The sequence below is a fragment of the Plasmodium relictum genome (genome assembly GCF_900005765.1).
Source record: "Plasmodium relictum strain SGS1 genome assembly, chromosome: 2".
In the NCBI taxonomy this organism is placed as follows: domain Eukaryota; phylum Apicomplexa; class Aconoidasida; order Haemosporida; family Plasmodiidae; genus Plasmodium; species Plasmodium relictum.
In genome coordinates this window covers 434,346-454,966 of record NC_041680.1, presented here as the reverse complement: position 1 = coordinate 454,966, position 20,621 = coordinate 434,346, and the positions used below count along the sequence as shown (strand labels likewise).

Here is a 20,621-nt window from a genome sequence, read left to right as displayed (position 1 = left end):
CATAATTTATATAATTTCTTTTTTTTTTATAGATACATATATTTTTATTATATTTTTTATAATTTTTTTTATTTGTCATAATCATAGAAGCATATATCTTTTTATATTCCTTAATTATTTTAGCACTATTTTTTCATTATAAATGTACTTTCATTTCTTTTTTTTTTTCTTCTGTTATTTTCTTTTTTTTTTTAAGTTCTTCACATCTAATTTCTTAATTATTAATTCAAAAAAAAATTCAATAGCCTTTTTAAAAACCGGCTTATATAAATCGTATCATATTAATTTATTTGATAATAAAAAAATACAACTAGAACATAAGAAAAAACATGATAATTTCGGAAAGGGGAAACTTAAAAAAAAAAACCATGATAATAATAAAACAAAAGAAAAAAAGAATCAAAATGATATAAAATCAAAGAAGATAAGTAACAAATTTTTTAAAAAGAGATATTATAAGAGACCATTTAAAAAGTTTTATAAAACAACTAAAAAAGACAAAGAATTGAAAGTATCAAAAAATAAAGATGAAAATGAAAATAAAAATGAAAATGTAGATGAAAATGAAGAAAAGAAAATAAAAGAAAAAAAAGTAAAAAAAAGAAAGTACATTAATTTAAAGAAGCTTAAGGAAAAAAAAAAAAAAAGTGAAAAAGAAGAAAAAATTTTGAATATGTTTCAAAATGACTTAAATTATTCTATTGAAAAGCTAAATAAAAGAACTAGAAAATATGAAATATTTAAAGAAAATGAGAATTTAAAGGATAATATTTTAAAAAATGAAATTCTCCAAAAAGTTTTTGGAAAAAATAGTTCAAATAAAAAGGAAAACATAAAAAAAAAAGAAAAAAAAAAAGTATTTATTGATGACATTAGCGATAATAACAATGATGTCAATGATGAAAGCAAAAATAAAAGAGAAAATAAAAAAAAAAATAATTATGAAAAAATTAGGTTAGAAAACAGTGGTGATGAGAATAGTCTAACTGAAAAGAAAAAGAAAAAAGAAACAAATATTAAGAAGTATCCTGATTTTAAAAAATTAAATCATACTAATCAAATTCATTTTAAGACTAAAAAAAAGGAAGATTTAGAAGATAGAAAATTTATGGAAAGTAAAGATTTATTAATTTCTAATGAAAAAAAAAAAAATTCTATAAAAACAATTACTAAAAATAATAATAATAATAATAATAAAACGAAATCAGGAACAATTAATAATGAATTAGAAAAAGATGATAAAATTGAAAAAATTAGTATTCAAAGAGAAAATAATGAGAAAACAAAAACTAACGAAGAAGAAATAAATTACGAAATGAGAAATAAAAATAAGGATAGAAAAATAAATAAAGAAAAATTAGCCAATGAAAAAATGAACATAGAAAATATAACTGAGGAAAAAATGAATAATGAAAAAAATAAAAGTAACATAGATATACAAAGTATTCTAAAAATTGGAGATTCTATTGATAATTTTAGAAAAGAAATTATAATTTTAGATAACAAAAATAAGGAATATAATAATATAAAAAGTAAATTAATTAAATTTAATAGTATTATAGATTTAAATGCAAACAAATACACAGAAAAGAAAAAAAAAATTAATAGTAACAAAATTTGTAATTTTAAAGATATAGGAATTTTTGATAATTTTATTAATGTTTACTTAAAGTATAATAAAATTAAAACAGCTACAGAATATCAAAGAAAATATATACCTATGATTCTTTTTTTTATGAATAATACATACTTTGATTTACGAAATTGTTACAACTATATAAAAGATAAGAAATCTTCAACTACGAAAAATACTAATTTTTTATTTAGTAGAAATAGCACTTCAAATTTTTTAGAAATACAAAATAGTGATAATCAAATGATAAAAAATAAGGAAATAAGTTATCAGAATATAAAAAAAGAAAAGGAAAAGGAAATGAAAATAGAAGATAAAAAAGAAATGATAGAAGATAAAAAAGAAATGATAGAAGATAAAAAAGAAATGATAGAAGATAAAGTAGAAATGATAGAAGATAAAGTAGAAAATAATTATATAACTAATGATATAAATAATAACAATAAAATAGAGCAAATAATTTATGTAAATAAATATAATGATTTAAGTAAAAAATTTATAAGAACTTTTTTTTTACATTGTCCAACAGGAACAGGAAAAACATTTATATATTTATTACCTATTTTTCAGTCTATTTCTAATTTTAGTTTTTTAGAATATGAAATGAATTATTTAATTAAAAACGAAAAATATTTAAACAGTATTTTATTTGATGAAAATAAGCTTTTTTATGAAAATAAAAGTATTAATGAAAACTTAACTTCCTTTTTTTGCGTAGATAAATTAAAAGATAATTTTTTTGATGAATATAACCTACAAAGAATGAATAATATTTATAAATGTTTAATTAATAAAAAGAAGAAAAAAGTGGTAGATCAAGACAATAGTTTAAAAAATGAGATAATAAATTATAATCATAAAGTAAATAAGTGGATTGATAAGAATATAAACGATTTAAAAATAAGAAAAAAAAATGATATTCTAATTCTTACCTATAATAAAGAACTGGCTGTGCAAATTTATGAATTATATAAAGATATAATTAACTCTTTTTATAAATCTTTTAATTCAAATTTTTTTAAAAACAATGATTCATTAATTTTTTCCAACTTAATAGAAAAAGAAGAACAATCTATTATTGAAAAGATAAATGTAAATTTTAAAAAAAAAATTAATATTAATGCATACCTACTAATTGGTGGAAACAATATAAAATATCAGCTAAAAAGTTTAAAAAAAAAAAAAATAAATATTACAAGTGAAAACGCAGATAGTATTAATAACTCCAGTATTGATAACAATACAAGTAATGACTGTAATGAAAGTAATAAGAATCATAACAATAAATTTTTTAATGAAATACAAAATATAAATATATACATTGGCACACCAGGAAGGCTAGATAAATTAATACATGAAAGAAAAATTATAAAATTAAAAAATATTTCTACAGTTATATTTGACGAATATGATTTCTTTTTTAATTCTTTTAAAAATAGTGATGATAAAAGTAGTTGTCAAAAAATAAAACTAGAAAATATATATTTTTCTAAACTACTGAAAAGTATTTACTTAAATAATAAAGAAGAAAATAAACTAAATAATATAAAAAAAATATCATATACTAACGTAATTTGTTGTAGTGCTACATCTGCAGTATATTCTTACCTAACTTATACAAAACATATAATAACAACAAATTTTTTACAAAATTTAAGATATAAAATTAGTGAAAATACACTAGAAAGAAGCAATTTACTAAATAATTCAATTGTAAATCAAAAAGATAATTGGGAAATAAATAATGAAAATAAAAATGAAATGATAGATAAAAAAAGCAAAATTGAAATAAATAATGAGAATAAAAATGAATTAATAAATGAAGATAATGCTATACAGAACAAGGATGGAGAATTAAAAAAACATATATCCTCTATTAATTACAAAAACGAAAGGAATATGTTAAATGAGTTATTTAAAATAAATGAGATAGCTAAAATACCAGAAAATTTGATACATTTAAATTATTACTATGATATAAGGAAAAAAAAAAAAAATAATAATGCAATTTCCAATTTTTTAAGAATTTTGTTTTCAAATCCCTTGAATAAGAATGTTTTAGTTTTTTGTAACACTAAAGTAACTTAATATTATTTTAATAAGATGCATTTTTTTATTTTTTTTTAAATATTTTAAAATATTTTTTTTATTTTTATATATTTTTCAATTTTTTTCTTACTTTTTAGAAAAAGGTAATGGACATATGGAGTTTATTTAAAAACCGTTTTGATGTAGATATTCAGACAATCTTTTGTGATAAAGAAAAACAAAAAAAAAAAAAAATTTTCAAAGATATTAATTATGCAAATTTTTTTAAAAATGATTTAATAGATTATAAAAATTTAAAAAAATACGTAAACTTTTTATTTATATCAACAAATTTACTATATAGAGGAATAAATTGTATGGGATTTACAACCGTTGTTAATTTTGATATGCCTCTAAGTAATTTTTTGTGAAATAATAAAAGACATACATATATATAAATAAGTCATATAAATTTTATTAGAGACATTATATATATATATATATATATATTTTTTTTTTATTTAAATTTAGATTCAACAGAATATGTACATAGATGTGGAAGAATAGGAAGAATAAATAATAAAGGAACAATAATAAATATTTTTGAAAAAAAATATAAAAGAAAATACTATAAAGAAATTTTTAATAAATTAAATTTAAATGTTTTTGATATAGATTGCTACATGAATCATATGTTTACTTTAAAAAGTGAAAAGAACTAAAAATTATATTTTTATTTAATTTCTTTATTATTAAATTATATAAAAATATAATTATCATTTGTTAAAATTTTATAGAAGTCTTCTTTTTTTTTTTTTTTTTTGTTCTTTCATTTAAAAATTTTTTTTTTTTTTGTAAATAATTTTTCTAAAACTATGTTACTATCCCATTTATTGTTACAATTTTTTTTTTATTATAATTATTAATATTTTATTATTTTCTTTAATTATATTTTCTTTTACTTTTTTTTCAAAAAAAAATTATTGTTTGATAATCTTTCTATGATAATTCCTTCTTTAATCATTCATAATTTTTTTTTCTTCAATTTCTTTTAATTTTTTTTTTAGATATTTCCTTTTTTTTTTTTTTCTATTTAATAAATAAAATGAATTGCTTAGTATTATTATATGGTAGCCCTTGTAGTGGTAAAGACACATTCATAAATTTTTTATTAAAAAAAAAAAAAAAGCTTCTTTTATTTCTTTATTTTTTTTTAAATTTAACAAAGAAGAAGCCTTATAAATATATAAGAGAAAAAATATTCTTTATTGAATTAATTAAATATTTTTATAGGATAAATAACTATAGATATAAATTAGTCTATATAAAAAAAAAAAAATTAAGAATTTCTTTCAAATATCTAATATATTTGATTAGGCATTTTGATATTATTATAAAAAATAGATATTTTTATCCTAATAAATACATGAAATTAAATAATCTGAAAAAAAAAATTCTTAAGAATAATAACAAACAAGGAAAGTATACATTTAAAAGATGGAGAATAAAAAAATACCCAAAATTATTTGATTATTTTAAGAATTCTAAAATATTTTTCATTTTACATAAAGAAATAACAAAATGGAAAATATATTTTAAAAAATTTTTAGAAAAAAATAAAATTTGTATTTACAACATATCAACTGATTTTATTGAAAAACAATTTTATCATAATATAGAAGAAAAATCATTTAAATATAGCAAACGTAATAAAAAATATTTATATACATTAAATAAAAAATATATAACTTTCTCTAAAAAAATAAATGATACTTTTTATTTATTTCTTAAAAAAACAAATATCAAGAATGAAAAGTTTGTTATAAAAAAAGAGAAAAAAAAAAAAAAAGTAACATTAATTAATCAAACTAAAAATTGGAAAAAAGCAAGAAAAATTGCATATGAATATTGTATGAATATAATGAAAATTAATAAGGAAAGTTTTATAAATGATAATAAAAAAAAAAGAAATTATTATTATAATGAAAAATCTGAAAATAAAATAATTATCTTAAATGATACCTTTCATTTGCCATCAATGAGAAAACAGTATTATATATTATCTAAAAAATGTAATTTTTTTTTGTCTATTTTTTAAAAAAACCCAAAATGAATACGTGAAATGTACAAGTATGTGTATTCATATATATATTCATGTTTATTTTTTTTTTCATTAGATTATTACAATTATATACAAATTTTTATAAATACTCCTCTTAAAAAATGTTTAAAGAGAAATATAAATAGAAAGAAATTTAAGTACATATCTAATAAGACAATTATAAAAAATCACAAATATCATAAAAAATATGCTATTAGATTAAAAGAAAAAAAAAACAAAAATTTCTTTAAAATAATTAATGTTATTAAAGGGAATTACAAATGGCAAAGGAAAATATTATCTCTGGAAATTAATTCTTTTAAAAAAAAAAAAGTTATATATATATATATATTTTTTTTTAACCTTTATCTAAAATAATATAAATACAAAATTTTATACTAGTATATATATATTTTTTTTTTATTAAAAAGTTTTTAGAAATTTTATTTTTTATATACAAATATTCTAATTATTTCAAGAATATAAAAGAAAAAAAAATAATGTCTATAAAAGAACAAAAGAAGCCAAAAATAGAATTAAATCATTTAGACGTATTTTTTATTTTTTTTTTTAAACATTAAAAAAAAAAAAAAAATTATAATAATTACATTCCTTTCATAGAATTAATCCTTTTTCTTTTTTTTTTTTTTTTTTGCAGATTATTAATACAACCATTAATAAAATTATACATGAAAAGTTGAAAGAACTTCCTAATGGTAAACATAAAATAAATTAATAAGAACATATAAAATTAATAAAATAAATATGTAATTATTTTAATATCAGAACAAAAGAATGAATATGCAAAGAAATTTCGTTTAATTAAATTACAATTATTAAAAGGTAATAAATTTTCAATGTAATTTATCATTTATTTTTTTATAAATTCTTTTAATTTTCTTTTTTTTTTCTAAATTTATAGAATGCAAAACTAACAAAACATATACGATGAAAAGTATAGAGAATAAATTCATAGTTAATTAAGGAAGTTACAATTATTTTTATTTATTTATTTTTTTTTTTTTTTGAATTTTGTCTATTTTTTTATTTTAAATTATATTTATAAATCTAAAGAAGGAATTTAATAAAAAAAAAAATTTTTATTTTTTGTGATAATATAAACTACTGAAAAAATTACTAAAAAATAAAAGATAAAAAACGTAACAAATCAATGGAATATATATTAGTCATTTCTATATTCTAATATAAAGGTAAAAAAAAAAAAAAAGAAAAATGCAAAATATTAAATATATACTTTAATTTGTAAACAATATTATTTTGAATGAATAAAATATATATAATAGACAAGTAGTACTCATATAAATGCAAAGAAACATTAAAAAAAACTTATGAAACTATTTATTGTCATTAAAAAAAAAAAAACTCAAAATGTTTTTTTGTGTAGTATAACAGAACCATATTCGTCGAATTCCTATAAAAAGAATAAATAAATAAATATAAATAAAAGTTCTTTCTATTAATTTTAACACATATTAATTAATTTTATATTTATAAAACCTTATTATTTAATTTATTATTATTTTATATTTTTATTAACTTGTTTAGATATCCAAATTTTTTTAAAAGTTGCTAAAGATGCTAAAATTGATCCTCCTATAAATGTACTGAATTTTCTTTCCGGTGGTGCACTAATTCTTATCTATTCAAAAAAAAAAACAATTATAAAGTAAATAAAATATGTTAATAAATAGATAATGAATAAATTAAAATAATTTTTTATAATAATACTGTTATATCTTTGGGAGCAAATTTCCTAATTTCATTTAATAGTCTATCACCGAAACCTAAAAAAAAAAAAAATGTAACACTTTTAAAAAAATTGGAATAAAAATTATATTATTATTCTATAAGTTTAAAATAAAATGGTAAAAATTATATATATATATATATATATTAAAGTTTTAAAGTTAACCATGAAATAAAGTTGTTCCTCCAGATAAGACAATATGTGAATATAAAGTTTTTCGTAAATCCATATCGGCTCTTGTTATTGATGTAACTATTAGTTCAGATAATCCTATATATATATATATATATATAATAGGTAAATATATTTATATACTCAATTTTTTATTTTTAATTATTATCTTACCTAAATATTCTAATCCTAAAATAGATGGATTAAACAAAACTTCTGGTGCTCTATACCTCTCAGATCCAATCTATTATTTATTAAAAAAAAAAAAAATTATTTATAAACAATTTTTAAGAAATTTTTATATGTATATTAACCAATATTTGTGATCCATCAGGAAGTATGTAAGGTAAAGCAGTAATAGATTTATCAGAAGAATTTTTTTCTTTATTCATATTAAAAGAAACATAACAACAATTTTCTTTCATAGTTTTTACTATTTCCATTTCAGCTGAAGTATTAAATAAATGCCCATTTTTTCTTAACAAATAACCTAAATAAGTTGTGATATCTCTTCCTGCAACATCTGTTCTTGTTATTGTATTTGTTATACTATATCCTTTTATAGAAATATGATATAATAAAATAATGATATAATTTTAATACTAATATTTATAAATAAATCTTTGTTTTTATTTGTAAATATATATAGTGTTCAAGATTGTTTGATAATTTTTCTCTTTACCTTCATAAATTGAAACACAATGGCAAACTCCATCTCCGCAATCTAAAACTGTCCCATTAGTTTTTCCACAAGAATATAAGGAAAGAATAGCTTGAATAGAAATAAATAAGGCAGGAACATTAAATGATTCAAAAAAAACCTCCGCAATTTTCTCTTTATTTTTTTGAGGATTTAAAGGGGCTTCAGTTAATAAGACAGGATGCTAAAAATAAAAAAAATAAAAAAATTAAAAATAAATAAAATAAAAACAAATAAATTTAAATATGTGGATATGCATTTAATTAAATTAAAAAAAATTTTTATATACTTCTTCTGAATTAATTTTTAAAGAATTGAATACATGAATCCAAATATTTTCCATATCATTCCAATTTTCAATAATTCCATGATTAATTGGATAAGTAACTTTTAATAGTCCCCTATATTCTTCCTATAATAAAAAACAGATATTTGAAAGAATTAAAATATAATAGATTTTTATAATTATACTCTTTAATCCTTACTATTTTATCCCATTTATTATTAATTTTACTGTAATTATATAAATATATATATATATATATTTTTTTTTATTACCGCTTTATTTCCGACAAAAATGTTACCTTCTACTGCTCCCGCCATAACCCTCTTATATTTTGGTCTACCTACACTAAACATAAAAAGAAAAAAATAATTAAAAAAATATTAAATGTTTGAAATATTTTCTTATTAATATATTTTATGATATATTTAATGATTTTAAGATATTATATATTTATGTATTTTGTACTATGATGGAAATACAATATTAGGAATATCATCTCCGGCAAAACCAGCTTTTATATATCCACTTCCATTATCAATTATTATAGGTTGATTAGAATAAATTTGATTACCATATTCATTCATTCTATCAATAATATATACATATACTCAAAAATATTTTCTATTTTTTTTTTTTTCTTTTTTTTTATAAGGAAATATAATTTATTCACAAAAAGAAGAAAAAATATATCAATTATAATAATAATTTTGAGAATAAATTATAATAAATAATAAAGTTTCTGCGATACATATAATAAAAGTGTTTTTATAAGAATACTACATATCTATATATCTACATATACATATATATATATATATTCATCAAAAAATTTTTTTTTTAATATACCTATTTTTTGTCTTAAAAAAAGTAAATATTAATAAACATGTTAGACTTTTCTTAAAATATAAAATAGAACAATTTATGTGTGCACATGTGTGTAAAAAATAAGGAAAAGGTAAAATAGGAAAATAAAAATATAATATAAAAGAACTATAATAATTTTAAGATTAAGAATTATCATATATGCACTCATACGTACAAATTATGAAAATAATTTTAAAAGTTTTTAAAAATTATACATATGTATGCTTTTTAAATTGCTAATTTTTATATAAAATAAAGTTACACCCTATATTTTATCATATAAAAAAAAAAAAAAAAAAAAATACATTTATAAAAAATAAATATAAAAAAAAAAAAATTGTCATAAGTATTAAGATATTAAAAAAAGTAATTTGTATACAAAGAAAAAAAAAAAATGTAATGGCATTCATATATTGAAAGAATTAGTAGATTTTGTCTGAAATATTTCATTTATTTTTCAACCTAAAATAAGTTTTATTATTGGGGTTTAAACATCAATGAACATATGTAATGCTATGTATTTTTTTTTTTTTTTTTTTGAATTTTATTTGATTTTTATATTGATTTTGTTATTAATGCATTCTTATTTTATTTTCATTTCCTTTTTTTATAATAATTTTTTTTCTTCTTTTTTTAATTTTCATTTTATTTATAATAAAATATATTTAATAGTTTTGATTTATATAAATTGTTTGTGTGCTTACACATTTGAATGATCAAAACTTAAATTTTCTATAAAAAAATATATTCATTTATATTTTTATTTTTAATCTCTTTTTAAATGAAATAATATTAAAAACAAATAACCAGTAACTAAAAATATTTAGAATATCAATATTTGTATAATATTAAAAATATATTAAAAGTTTTATTATTAAAATTAAATAATTCATATATTTTATCAGAGGAATAAAAAAAAAAATATTTATATACATAAATATATAAATATTGGAATAGACAGAATATGATAAAAAAAAAAAAATCAAACAAGTTAACATATATCATTAATCTTATTTTATGTATCAATTTCCATTTATTTAAATATTTCAAGAACCAAGTATCTTTACAAAAATGTGTAAAAAGAGAATTTTTATTTTTTTAATTAAAGTGTCTTTTTTTTTCTGATTAATAATTAAAATAATTATAAAAATATTCTTCAATTGATGGAGAATATTATATTAAATACAGCTAAATAAAAAAAAAAAGAATTATATTTTTATTTTTTTAGTAATTCATTTACAACGTTTTTTCAAAATATATGGTTTACTTATTATTTTATGTTTTAATTTTAATTTTTTTATTTTAAACTCTTTCACAAAAATATATATATATATTAGTGTATTAAATGAATATTATCAAATATAGTAGTCCTCTAGTATACTATTTTTTTTTTTTGTAGCTGTATTATATATTTAAAAAAAAAATGGTGTATTTTATTTTTAGTTAAAAAATGGGTAAATTTATTTTTATATTGTTCCTCTTAAAATTTTAGATAAATTGAAAATGAGCTTCATATTATTAAATTTTCTATCTTGTTATACTATTTTTTTTTCTTTTTTTTCTAATAAAATGAATATAAAAAGAACATTTTTTCATTTTTAATGTAATTTTAATTATATTTTATGACTTTATTTTTTTTTTTCCTTTTACAATAAAGTGATTTACGTTTGAATATTAAAAATGGAGAAAATTCTTCTTCAAACATAAATATACACGTTTAAACAAATTTCTTAACATCTTTAAAAAGTTTATAAAATATATACATGTTGTATTTTTAAATCATTAAAAAGAAAGTAATAGAAAAATCATTTTGAATTATCATTTATTTTTCCATTATATGACAATCATGCTTAAAACTTATGAATTTTTTAATAAAAAATAAGCATATAATTTAAAAATTTAAATAATTATTCCATTTTTTTTTTAAGGTTTTTTCAAATTAATACATGTAAAAATTTTTTTTTTAGACCTGTTTTTTCGTTTCTTTTTATTTTTATTAACATCTATAAAAAAAAAAAAAAATAATTTTGTATATATTTAAATTTTTTTAAAATTTAATTTTTTATTTTTTATTCTTATATCATTATCAAATTTATGTAATATATAATATATATATATATATTACATATTTTAACTATTTTGTGAGAAAAAAAGAAAAAAATTATATATATATGTCATTATTTTTAATATATTTTTTTATCTTTGTTTTTTTTTTTTTTTTCATTGTTAATGAATTAATTACATTTTTTTAATATGTTTAAATAAAATGAAAACTTATATAATTTTATATAATTTAATTGTAATAGTTAGCATTTTTTTAAAAAGGTGTATAAATGAAGGACGGAGTACAAGTTATTTGCCATTACATTCATTTAAATCTCCATTTACAGTAAATGATTTAAATAATGGATGGATTTTAAATTATTCGGCAACAAGTACAAATGAATATTTAGTGTTAATACCAAATGTGTACAACAGAAGAGGATTATTTTACCATGACAAACCAATTTTATCAGATAGTTTACAAATAGAATTTACATTTTATATGCATAAAAAACAATATAAAGAATCATTAGATGATAAATATTACCAAAATGATGATATAAAACAGATAAATTATAAAACAAATATTGAAGAGAAAAATAAAATTAATGCTTTTGGCTTATGGATACTAGAAAATGAATTTTCAATAAAAACAAGTAATGAAAATAATGAATTAGATGAAGATGAATTTATCCTATATGGATTTAAAAAAGGATTCAATGGAGTTGGTATTTTTTTTGAGTTAAAAAGTAATGAATTGATTGTATCTGGTTTGTTAAACAATGGGAATAATGATATAAATGTAAATAATTCAGTTGTAAAAAATCACAATTTTGATTCATTAGTTTTTAATAATTTAATAACTGTAAAAGTAGTTTTACATAAAAATGAAATTAATGTTTCCTTTTTTGATGCAAAACGCTCAGAATATATACAAAGTATATTTATGAAAAAACAAATTTCTAAAAAAAACTATATTGGTTTTAGTGCTTTTAACTTTAAAGAAGATGAAAATATACCATTATCGAATATAAATAAATATGAGCCCACGTTTGTAGGTATAAAAGAAGTATCTATTTTTAATAATTATACAAATGAAGAAGATGAAACAAATTATGATGATTCCTCGAATATTAAGAATATAAAAGATATATCTACGAATGAATTAAATAATTCAGCTAATGATATATTAAAAGAATTATCTCCTCATAAGGATCAAATTAATCAAACAGAAGCTTTAAAATCTTTAACAAAATTATTTCAAAAATTCATGGTATATCAAATAAATTATGAAAAAAAATTATTACATAGTATTGATATAATGAAAGAAAGAATTCAAATTATGCAATCTGAATTAAAATTGATAAAAAAAAATTGTACAAATAAATCAGATGATCCAAAACATATTCAAAAAATATTTACAACCGAATTAAGTGGTTTGAAAAATTTATTTCACTCACATACACAACATCATAAGAAAAATATTGAAGACATTACCAACAAATTAACTAAAAAAATAGATAATAACCAAGAATTAAAAATGCTAGCTGAAAAAGCAGAAAAATTAGAAAATATAATTAATAAAGGAAATAGTACTACTTATATTTTTTCAATAGGTTTTGCTGGTTTAATAATTACAACTCTAATTTTAATTTATAAGAAAATTAGAGATGTAGAGAAAAAACATATTCTATAAATATATATATTATTTTCTTGTTTTTTAATCTTTATTTTATTATATAATACTTTTTTTTTTTTAATTTTTTATCCTACACAATTGTTTATATATTATTTAATAATATTTTCTATATATTTTATTGTACTTTAATTATTTTATTTTTTATTTATTTATTTTTTTTTTTTTATAATTTTACATAAAACCTTATTTTTTAAAATATCACATTAAAGTTCGTCTTTTTTTTTTTTTTTTTTTAAATTTCTTTTTTCTTTTATTTATCATTTTAATGGGAAAAAACACATATATTATATATATATGTTCATGAATTAGTCAATTAAATATTAAAAAAACAAAAAAAATTATAAAGTAAATAACTTTGAATAATACAATAGTAATTTTTATCATATTTTACCTTCATCATTAAATGAGAAATATGAATCTTGTAATTGTCAATAAAATATATGTTACTTTATTTTCTTAATTTAGTTTGCTTTGTATATAAATATTTATTTATTTAGAAATTATTAAATTTTTTGATCCTTTTTGGCTAAAATTCTGTTTCTTTTTTTTTTTTGTATAAAATTTTCTTGTGAAACATTTGAAGTATCAATTTACCTTTCTCATATTTTGCTTTTATTTTTTAGTTATATATTCTGCAAGTTATTTTTTCAAATAATTAAAAAATGATAAAATATAATTAATTAAAAAAAAAAAGAAAGTTTCCATTTATATAAGCATATCTATAAAAATTGTCTGAAATTACAACGTATATACCATCTCTTTAGAATATTAATTTTATATAATTTAATGAATAATTTTTTTTATTCATACAAAATTTATTTATATATGATATTTTCAAAATGTATTAGGAGTAATAATTATTTTAACAAATTTCAAACAAAAAAATAGTAATACATCTGTTGTATATATTTTTTTTTCAGCAAGTTTTAAGATTTCGCAATGTAGAATCATTATAGTTTTAAAAAATAAATTGAATTTTTTATTTACTATTATTTTTATACATATATATTTTTGTTTCTATAAATTTTTGAATAATTCAAATTATTATCAGCATAATATATATGAAATATTATTTTACAAAAAATACGTTTTCAAGTATTTTTTTGACTTAAATTTTATATTTATTTTTATTTTTTTCTTTAAAAAAATTAAATAATGGCTATTTTATTATTCGTTGTATTTTATATTATTTATTTATTTATTTTTATTTTTTTTCCTCAAATAAAAAAAAAAGTGTAATAAAATAAAACAATAATAAAACATAAATAGCAAAATTAATAAAACCAAATTAATGAAAATAGAAAAAAGAACAAAGGACAAAACATTTATTTTTTAAGCATTTTGCATGTAGAACAAAATCAGCTCACTGTCTCTCTATTTCAATATTATGAATTTTAATTTTTGTATAACATCAAAAAGATCCTTTCTTTTCAATTGTAAATTTCATTTTTACATGTTCAAATTATTTTAAATCCTTTATGTGATAAAAAGGAAAATATATATATAAAAAGAAATATAAATTTATAAATTAGATCTTTTTTTTTTTTTTCAAAATATAAATAAAAAAGACAAAAACTTTACAAAGTTGTAAAAGGTTTTTTTTTTTTTTTTTATTGCAAACGCGTTCTTATAATTCAAAATGTTGATAAATATCTCTATGTACTTTTTTTTATTATATGTGATTAAATCACACTTTGGTAATCTTAAATTTACTACAAGAAAAAAAAAGAAAAAATTTTATATTTCTTATTAAATTATTTTACAATAAACTTAATTTTTCCTTTTTTTACACAGATTCTTTTTTTGGTTACAAGAATAATCCTTCGGTACAATCTATTGAATCAGACATGTAAATGAAACTTTTTTTTTTATATAATTTAAAAATTTTAATTTCACAAAAAAAAAATTATATTTTCTTCTTTTATAAAAATACATTATAAATATCTATATTAAAAAATAGTTAAATATATAATATTTTTTACATTAATTTTTTTTTTTTTTTAGATTATTATACAAATGTTCCAATATAAAAAATAGAATATTAGAAGAAGATAATCCTGTTTGTGATGAATGGTCCGAATGGACAAATTGTTCAAAAACATGCGATGTTGGAATAAAAATGAGAGTCAAGATGGATAGCAAAAAAGAACATTCTAGAGAATGTTCCAAAATTACTGAAACTACTTTATGTAAGTTAAAAGAATGCTCTGAATCTGATAATCAAGGAAATAAATATGAAACAAAACATTACAATGAAGAAAAAGAAACAAAGAAAAAAATTTTAAGAAAATATCTTTTAATTTTTGGTATTATTTCTTTTATTAATATATTATTACTAATAATATGTATAATTGTCTCACTAAAGAAAAAAATTATATAATTTTATTAGAATTATTTTGAAAATCAGTTAATTAGAAAAAAAAAAAAAAAGGATATATTTTTCTGATTTCGTTATTTTTTTTTTAATTCTTAATATTTCATATTTTATATTTTTTTAGTATCATTTGTATTGTTCATTATTTTAATATTTTTTGCATATATATTTTTCTTGTATTTTTTTTTTTTCTGTTTCTTTTTCAATTTGTTCACTTATATCATTGTTTTTTTTTTTAAAAAATATTTTTTTTAATTACATAAAAATTACACCTTTAATAAAATTTTGAAGCTCTGTCATTTTTCAATTGAGAAGTAAATTTTATAGTCAATTATTATCAAAAAAAATTTTTGGTAAACTAATGTTACAACTAATATATCTTACATATCATTTATGAATTTATTTTTATTCATAAACTTAAAATTATTATTTCTAATTATCATCATTATATATATATATGTATATATATTCAAAAACAGATAAAAAACACAATATTGAATAATAAACTTAAAGTTACATACAAATAGCTGAGTTTATTATTTAAAGAGAAAAAAGAAGACACAATCAAAGATAATAACAAAAAAAAAAAAAAAAAATTTAAAGACAGACAACAACAAAAAAAAAAATTTTTTTAATTCTAATAAAAAATTAAATGGTTAACAATTCCTAGAATTTAATCATTTTTGCAATATTTTAATATTATATTAACATAGATTAATTGTGTAGAATTATAAAATATAACATAAAGTATATAAATAAATGCTTAAACTAATTTAATTAATAAATATTAATTCATTAATATTTATAAATTAAATTACAAGGAAAGTACATTTATAATTCTTATAAAAACAAAGAATTTTAAATAAATAACTAAAGTAAAAATTCATAAATTTACCAAAAAGTTCTGTCTAAAATGAAATATACTTATATGAAATACTCTTATCTGTGTAATATAATTTTTAACTATATATTTTTTTTAAACAATATCAAAATTTTCTTAAAAAATATTAACGTTTAGGTAATAAATGATAATTTCTGTATAATTATAATTTTATAGAAAATTTTTATCATTATTAGGATAATGATCTATTAGTTGTAAACTTTTTCTATCTTTTTTAATAAGAAAAACATTAAAAGTATTAATATTATTAATTTTATAAGGTGAATCATGATAAGAAAAATCATTATATATATATAGCTTCTAGATGATTTTAATTTATAAGTTTTTTACTTTTAACCCTTTTAAAATTAAATCTAATTAATCAATGTAATTTAAATTATCTCTAAATATACAAGTAGTAACGTTTCCTCTAAAAACTTTATCTAAATTTATAAATGTTTTTTTCTTTTTTTTTTGTTTGTTTTTTTCTTTTTTTTTGTAATAAATGTACATATCACCAAAATTTGTATCTTGAATTTTTTTGTTTATAATTTTTCCATTATACAAATTATTTTGTGTGATAAAATCTATTACTTTTTTTTCTTCTTCATTCCTAATTAGAGTATCTCCATGATATTTATTTGCAGCATCGATAAAATATTTTAAGTCAAAAACATTAGAAAATACATTATTTTCAAGAAAATTCATTTTTTTCTTATCATTTAACATGTCCTTTTCATTTATATTTTCCAAATTATTTTTACATAAATTTAATGTAGAATTTTCCTTTTGAATACTATTATTTTGAGTTTCTACTACTTTCTTTTTTAACTTTTTCTGTATCTTCATATAATTTATATGGGCATTTATAAGCATTTCACTCAAGTCAAAATGTTTTACAAAACTCTTGATAACATTATTATTTTCTTCAAGAATAGTATTTAATAAAAAAAAGTTATTATAATAGCAAAGAATATTTGTTTCTTTATTTTTTTTTGTGATATTATAAGTAAAATTACTTTCTAATTTAATCACATCCAATAAATCATCTTTTTCTTCTATAAATATAATTTTACAAATTTTGTTTTCTATTAGTTTAAATATTTTATATAAATTTTCCTTTAAATTTTTACTCTTGTAAATTATAACAGTATTAATATAAATGGGTACAATAATTGAGATAATATCATTTATATCTCTTATTAATAGATAAAAGGAAACATTATTAAAATCAATAGCGTTTATATCTTCAAAATTATATAATATAACACCTTCTGATAGATTTTTAATACAATATTTATATGAAAATAAAGAGAAGGAATATAAAAATTTTTCTACATATAAAAATAGAAGAAATTGAAATTCATCTGAGCTAATATATTTATGTATATGTAAATTTAAAAAATCTTTTATATTTAATTTAAATATTGGATATATTTTATTATTATCTACAAAAGTATTATTGAAACATCTTTCAAAACATTTAATTAGATTATAAGTTATTGTTCTGTTCTCAAACAAACATAAACATTTTTTATTCATCTTACAATATATTTCCATTTTTTCTATTAGATCACTATATTTCGCAAAATATATTTTATTTCTATCATTTAAAACACTTTTTTCACCTCTTAAATAAATTAATTCATTTATTTTATGAAATATATTTAACATTTTTTTTTCATTAGATATTTCAAAAATGTCTAAGGTATAATTAAGAGCTTTAGTTATAAGTTCTGAAGAAAAAAAAAGAAAATAGAAAAGTTTTCTTTGTGTTACACTTTATGAATTAAAAAGTAAATGAATACTCTTTTTATAATATGATTCATATATATAGGATATTTAAAAAAAATAAAAAAAAATTCTATATTTCGGTAATTTTTAAAAAAATAATATTTATATTTATTTTTATGCATTTAATATTCTATTTTCCTTTCTTTTTCTTATTTTATAGATCATATATATATATATATATATATTCCTTATAAAATTAGTTTTTCATTAATAAAGCTTACCGTTTTTTCTTAGCGAATATTCCATTTTTAAAAATTACATTAACAAATAAAAAATATATAGTTATTTATTTATTTTTATTCACATATATTGCATTCAATATGGAAAAGAAAATTACATATACAGACAAACAATTGAATTTAATTTTCTTAAGCTTATATTATTATCTTATTTTTGTTATTCTATTAATAATTGAAAAGAAAATCTTTCATTGTAAAAATCAAAGAAATGAAGAGGAAAATACATATATTCATATTAATAAACATTGAAACTCTTCAGATACAGTATAAAATAATTAAATTCAGTATATTTTTTATGATTAAGACAGGAATTATTTACATTTTTTATTCTTATTTCCTTTTTTTTTTTTAAAAAGGAATATATATATATATATATTTCTTCTAAATAAATAAAAAAAAGAAGACAATTGAATAAGCGTTCTTTGTTTTTATTAACAAATCCTTTTAAAATTGTAAATTATTAATATTTAAGTTTGTATACATTGAATATCGAAACATAATAACAAAAGAGAATAAAATTTTATTTCTTATTAAAAAATATATTTTTTTTTTTTTTTTTGAAATAATTTTTGTAATTCAATATATTTTATATTAAAGCTAATTTGCTTTTATGATTTTTTAGCTTTTTTTTTTTTTTTAATATATATATGATTTTATCAAAATAAATAAAAGTAATGAATAATACTTATAAAGAATTGTCTCTACTTTTTTTCGTAAGAATTTTGAATAAAAAAAAGTATATTTCATTTTTAATTTTTATTTAAATGAATTTTAAAGTTAGCCAAAAGAGAATTAGTCCAAAAAAAAAAAAAAAAAATATTTGTTATCTATATTTTATGTGAGAAATTAAAATATTTTATAAGAAATTAAGAATTCACAATTACAAGGGAAGATAATTGAAAAGTATACTAATGTTTATATCTCATAAAAATTTGTATTTATTATTGTATATCTTTATTTAACAAAATAAACTCTGTCTATAATTCACAAAAAATTTAAAAAAATGGAGCAGAAAAAATATAATTATCTCGATAAAATTGAAGGATTTTAATTATAAGTGTTTTATAAATTTTACATTACTTGAAAAATTATATGATACAATTTTACAAACTTTTTGTTTTAAAAGGGGATTTTAAATATTAACTCAAATAATTATTTAAAAAAAAAAAAAATAATATACCATTAAATTTTTAAATAATTATATTTCTGAAACAAGAAATATTTACATGGAAAATCAAAGTCTGTAAAATGGTTTAGATTTTTTCTAAATTGATCATTTGGAACCCTCCAATGGTAATAAATATATAAAAAGAATTAAAATTTTTTTTTCTTTGATTTAAATAAAGAATAAACGTGATTAAGATATTGAATAAAAACAAAGATAAAAAAGAGAAAGCAAAAGATTTTTAAAGAAATCTTTAAAAATTAAATAAAATTAATAAAATATTTAATATATGGACTTACATATTTTAATATATTTGAAAACTTTTTTTTATTTTTGTTATGCATGCAAGAAAAAAGTATATTAATATATATATTTATATACATATAACTGATTTAGCTCTTCTAAATAATATTTTTTGATGATTTTATGAGTTTTTTTTTTTTTTATTTAATAAGATCATTACTCTAATTTTTTAGTTTTTAATTAATACATAAATGTAATAAATAAAAATGGTATTATTGCAGTGTGCATGATATTAAAAATATAAGGATATATATGAGATATTTAATTAAAAATTCTTAATTTTAATTGAAAACATATTTTTTTTTATATTTATTACAAAATATTAATATGTAGAATATAAAGAAAAATATATATATATATATGTATATATATGTATAAATATTAGTTTTATGTTTTAAAAAAAAATTTTAAATTCTTACATAAGAAATTATGTAGACATGTTTTGATGCGTATGTTTTAAGATCATATTTTTAAATATTTTTTGTTCATATTTTAGTTTTATGCATTATTTGCATTTATATTATTTGCTAGTTTATTTTTGTATATCATTTTTTATTTATATTAATTTTAAAA

General features: G+C 16.5%; 6 protein-coding genes across 6 annotated transcripts; 4 read left to right on the top strand and 2 right to left on the bottom strand.

Moving 5' to 3' along the window:
- Positions 1–142: 142 nt before the first annotated feature.
- Positions 143–4,383, top strand: PRELSG_0213600 (ATP-dependent RNA helicase, putative; the record flags this gene model as incomplete). The annotated part of the gene is made up of 3 exons (XM_028679925.1): positions 143–3,712; positions 3,820–4,078; positions 4,193–4,383. The coding sequence occupies 3 exons, from the start codon at positions 143–145 to the stop codon at positions 4,381–4,383; spliced, it is 4,020 nt and encodes a 1,339-aa protein (XP_028535596.1).
- Positions 4,384–4,766: 383 nt separating this feature from the next.
- Positions 4,767–6,625, top strand: PSTK (L-seryl-tRNA(Sec) kinase, putative; the record flags this gene model as incomplete). Its single annotated transcript, XM_028679924.1, has 5 exons — positions 4,767–5,733; positions 5,839–6,095; positions 6,242–6,313; positions 6,421–6,478; positions 6,549–6,625. 5 exons carry the CDS (start codon positions 4,767–4,769, stop codon positions 6,623–6,625), a joined length of 1,431 nt encoding a protein of 476 aa, XP_028535595.1.
- Positions 6,626–7,146: 521 nt separating this feature from the next.
- Positions 7,147–9,271, bottom strand: ARP1 (actin-related protein; the record flags this gene model as incomplete). Its single annotated transcript, XM_028679923.1, has 10 exons — positions 7,147–7,194; positions 7,321–7,422; positions 7,512–7,567; positions 7,696–7,800; positions 7,876–7,945; positions 8,016–8,257; positions 8,384–8,585; positions 8,691–8,813; positions 8,960–9,032; positions 9,153–9,271. The coding sequence occupies 10 exons, from the start codon at positions 9,269–9,271 to the stop codon at positions 7,147–7,149; spliced, it is 1,140 nt and encodes a 379-aa protein (XP_028535594.1).
- Positions 9,272–11,817: 2,546 nt separating this feature from the next.
- On the top strand, positions 11,818–13,290 carry PIEPS15 (parasite-infected erythrocyte surface protein, putative; the record flags this gene model as incomplete). The annotated part of the gene is made up of 1 exon (XM_028679922.1): positions 11,818–13,290. One exon carries the CDS (start codon positions 11,818–11,820, stop codon positions 13,288–13,290), a length of 1,473 nt encoding a protein of 490 aa, XP_028535593.1.
- Positions 13,291–14,932: 1,642 nt separating this feature from the next.
- TRSP (thrombospondin-related sporozoite protein, putative) lies at positions 14,933–15,673 on the top strand (the record flags this gene model as incomplete). Its single annotated transcript, XM_028679921.1, has 3 exons — positions 14,933–14,990; positions 15,088–15,142; positions 15,298–15,673. The coding sequence occupies 3 exons, from the start codon at positions 14,933–14,935 to the stop codon at positions 15,671–15,673; spliced, it is 489 nt and encodes a 162-aa protein (XP_028535592.1).
- Positions 15,674–16,925: 1,252 nt separating this feature from the next.
- PRELSG_0213100 (hypothetical protein) lies at positions 16,926–18,587 on the bottom strand (the record flags this gene model as incomplete). Its single annotated transcript, XM_028679920.1, has 2 exons — positions 16,926–18,283; positions 18,563–18,587. 2 exons carry the CDS (start codon positions 18,585–18,587, stop codon positions 16,926–16,928), a joined length of 1,383 nt encoding a protein of 460 aa, XP_028535591.1.
- Between the last annotated feature and the right edge of the window lie 2,034 nt (positions 18,588–20,621).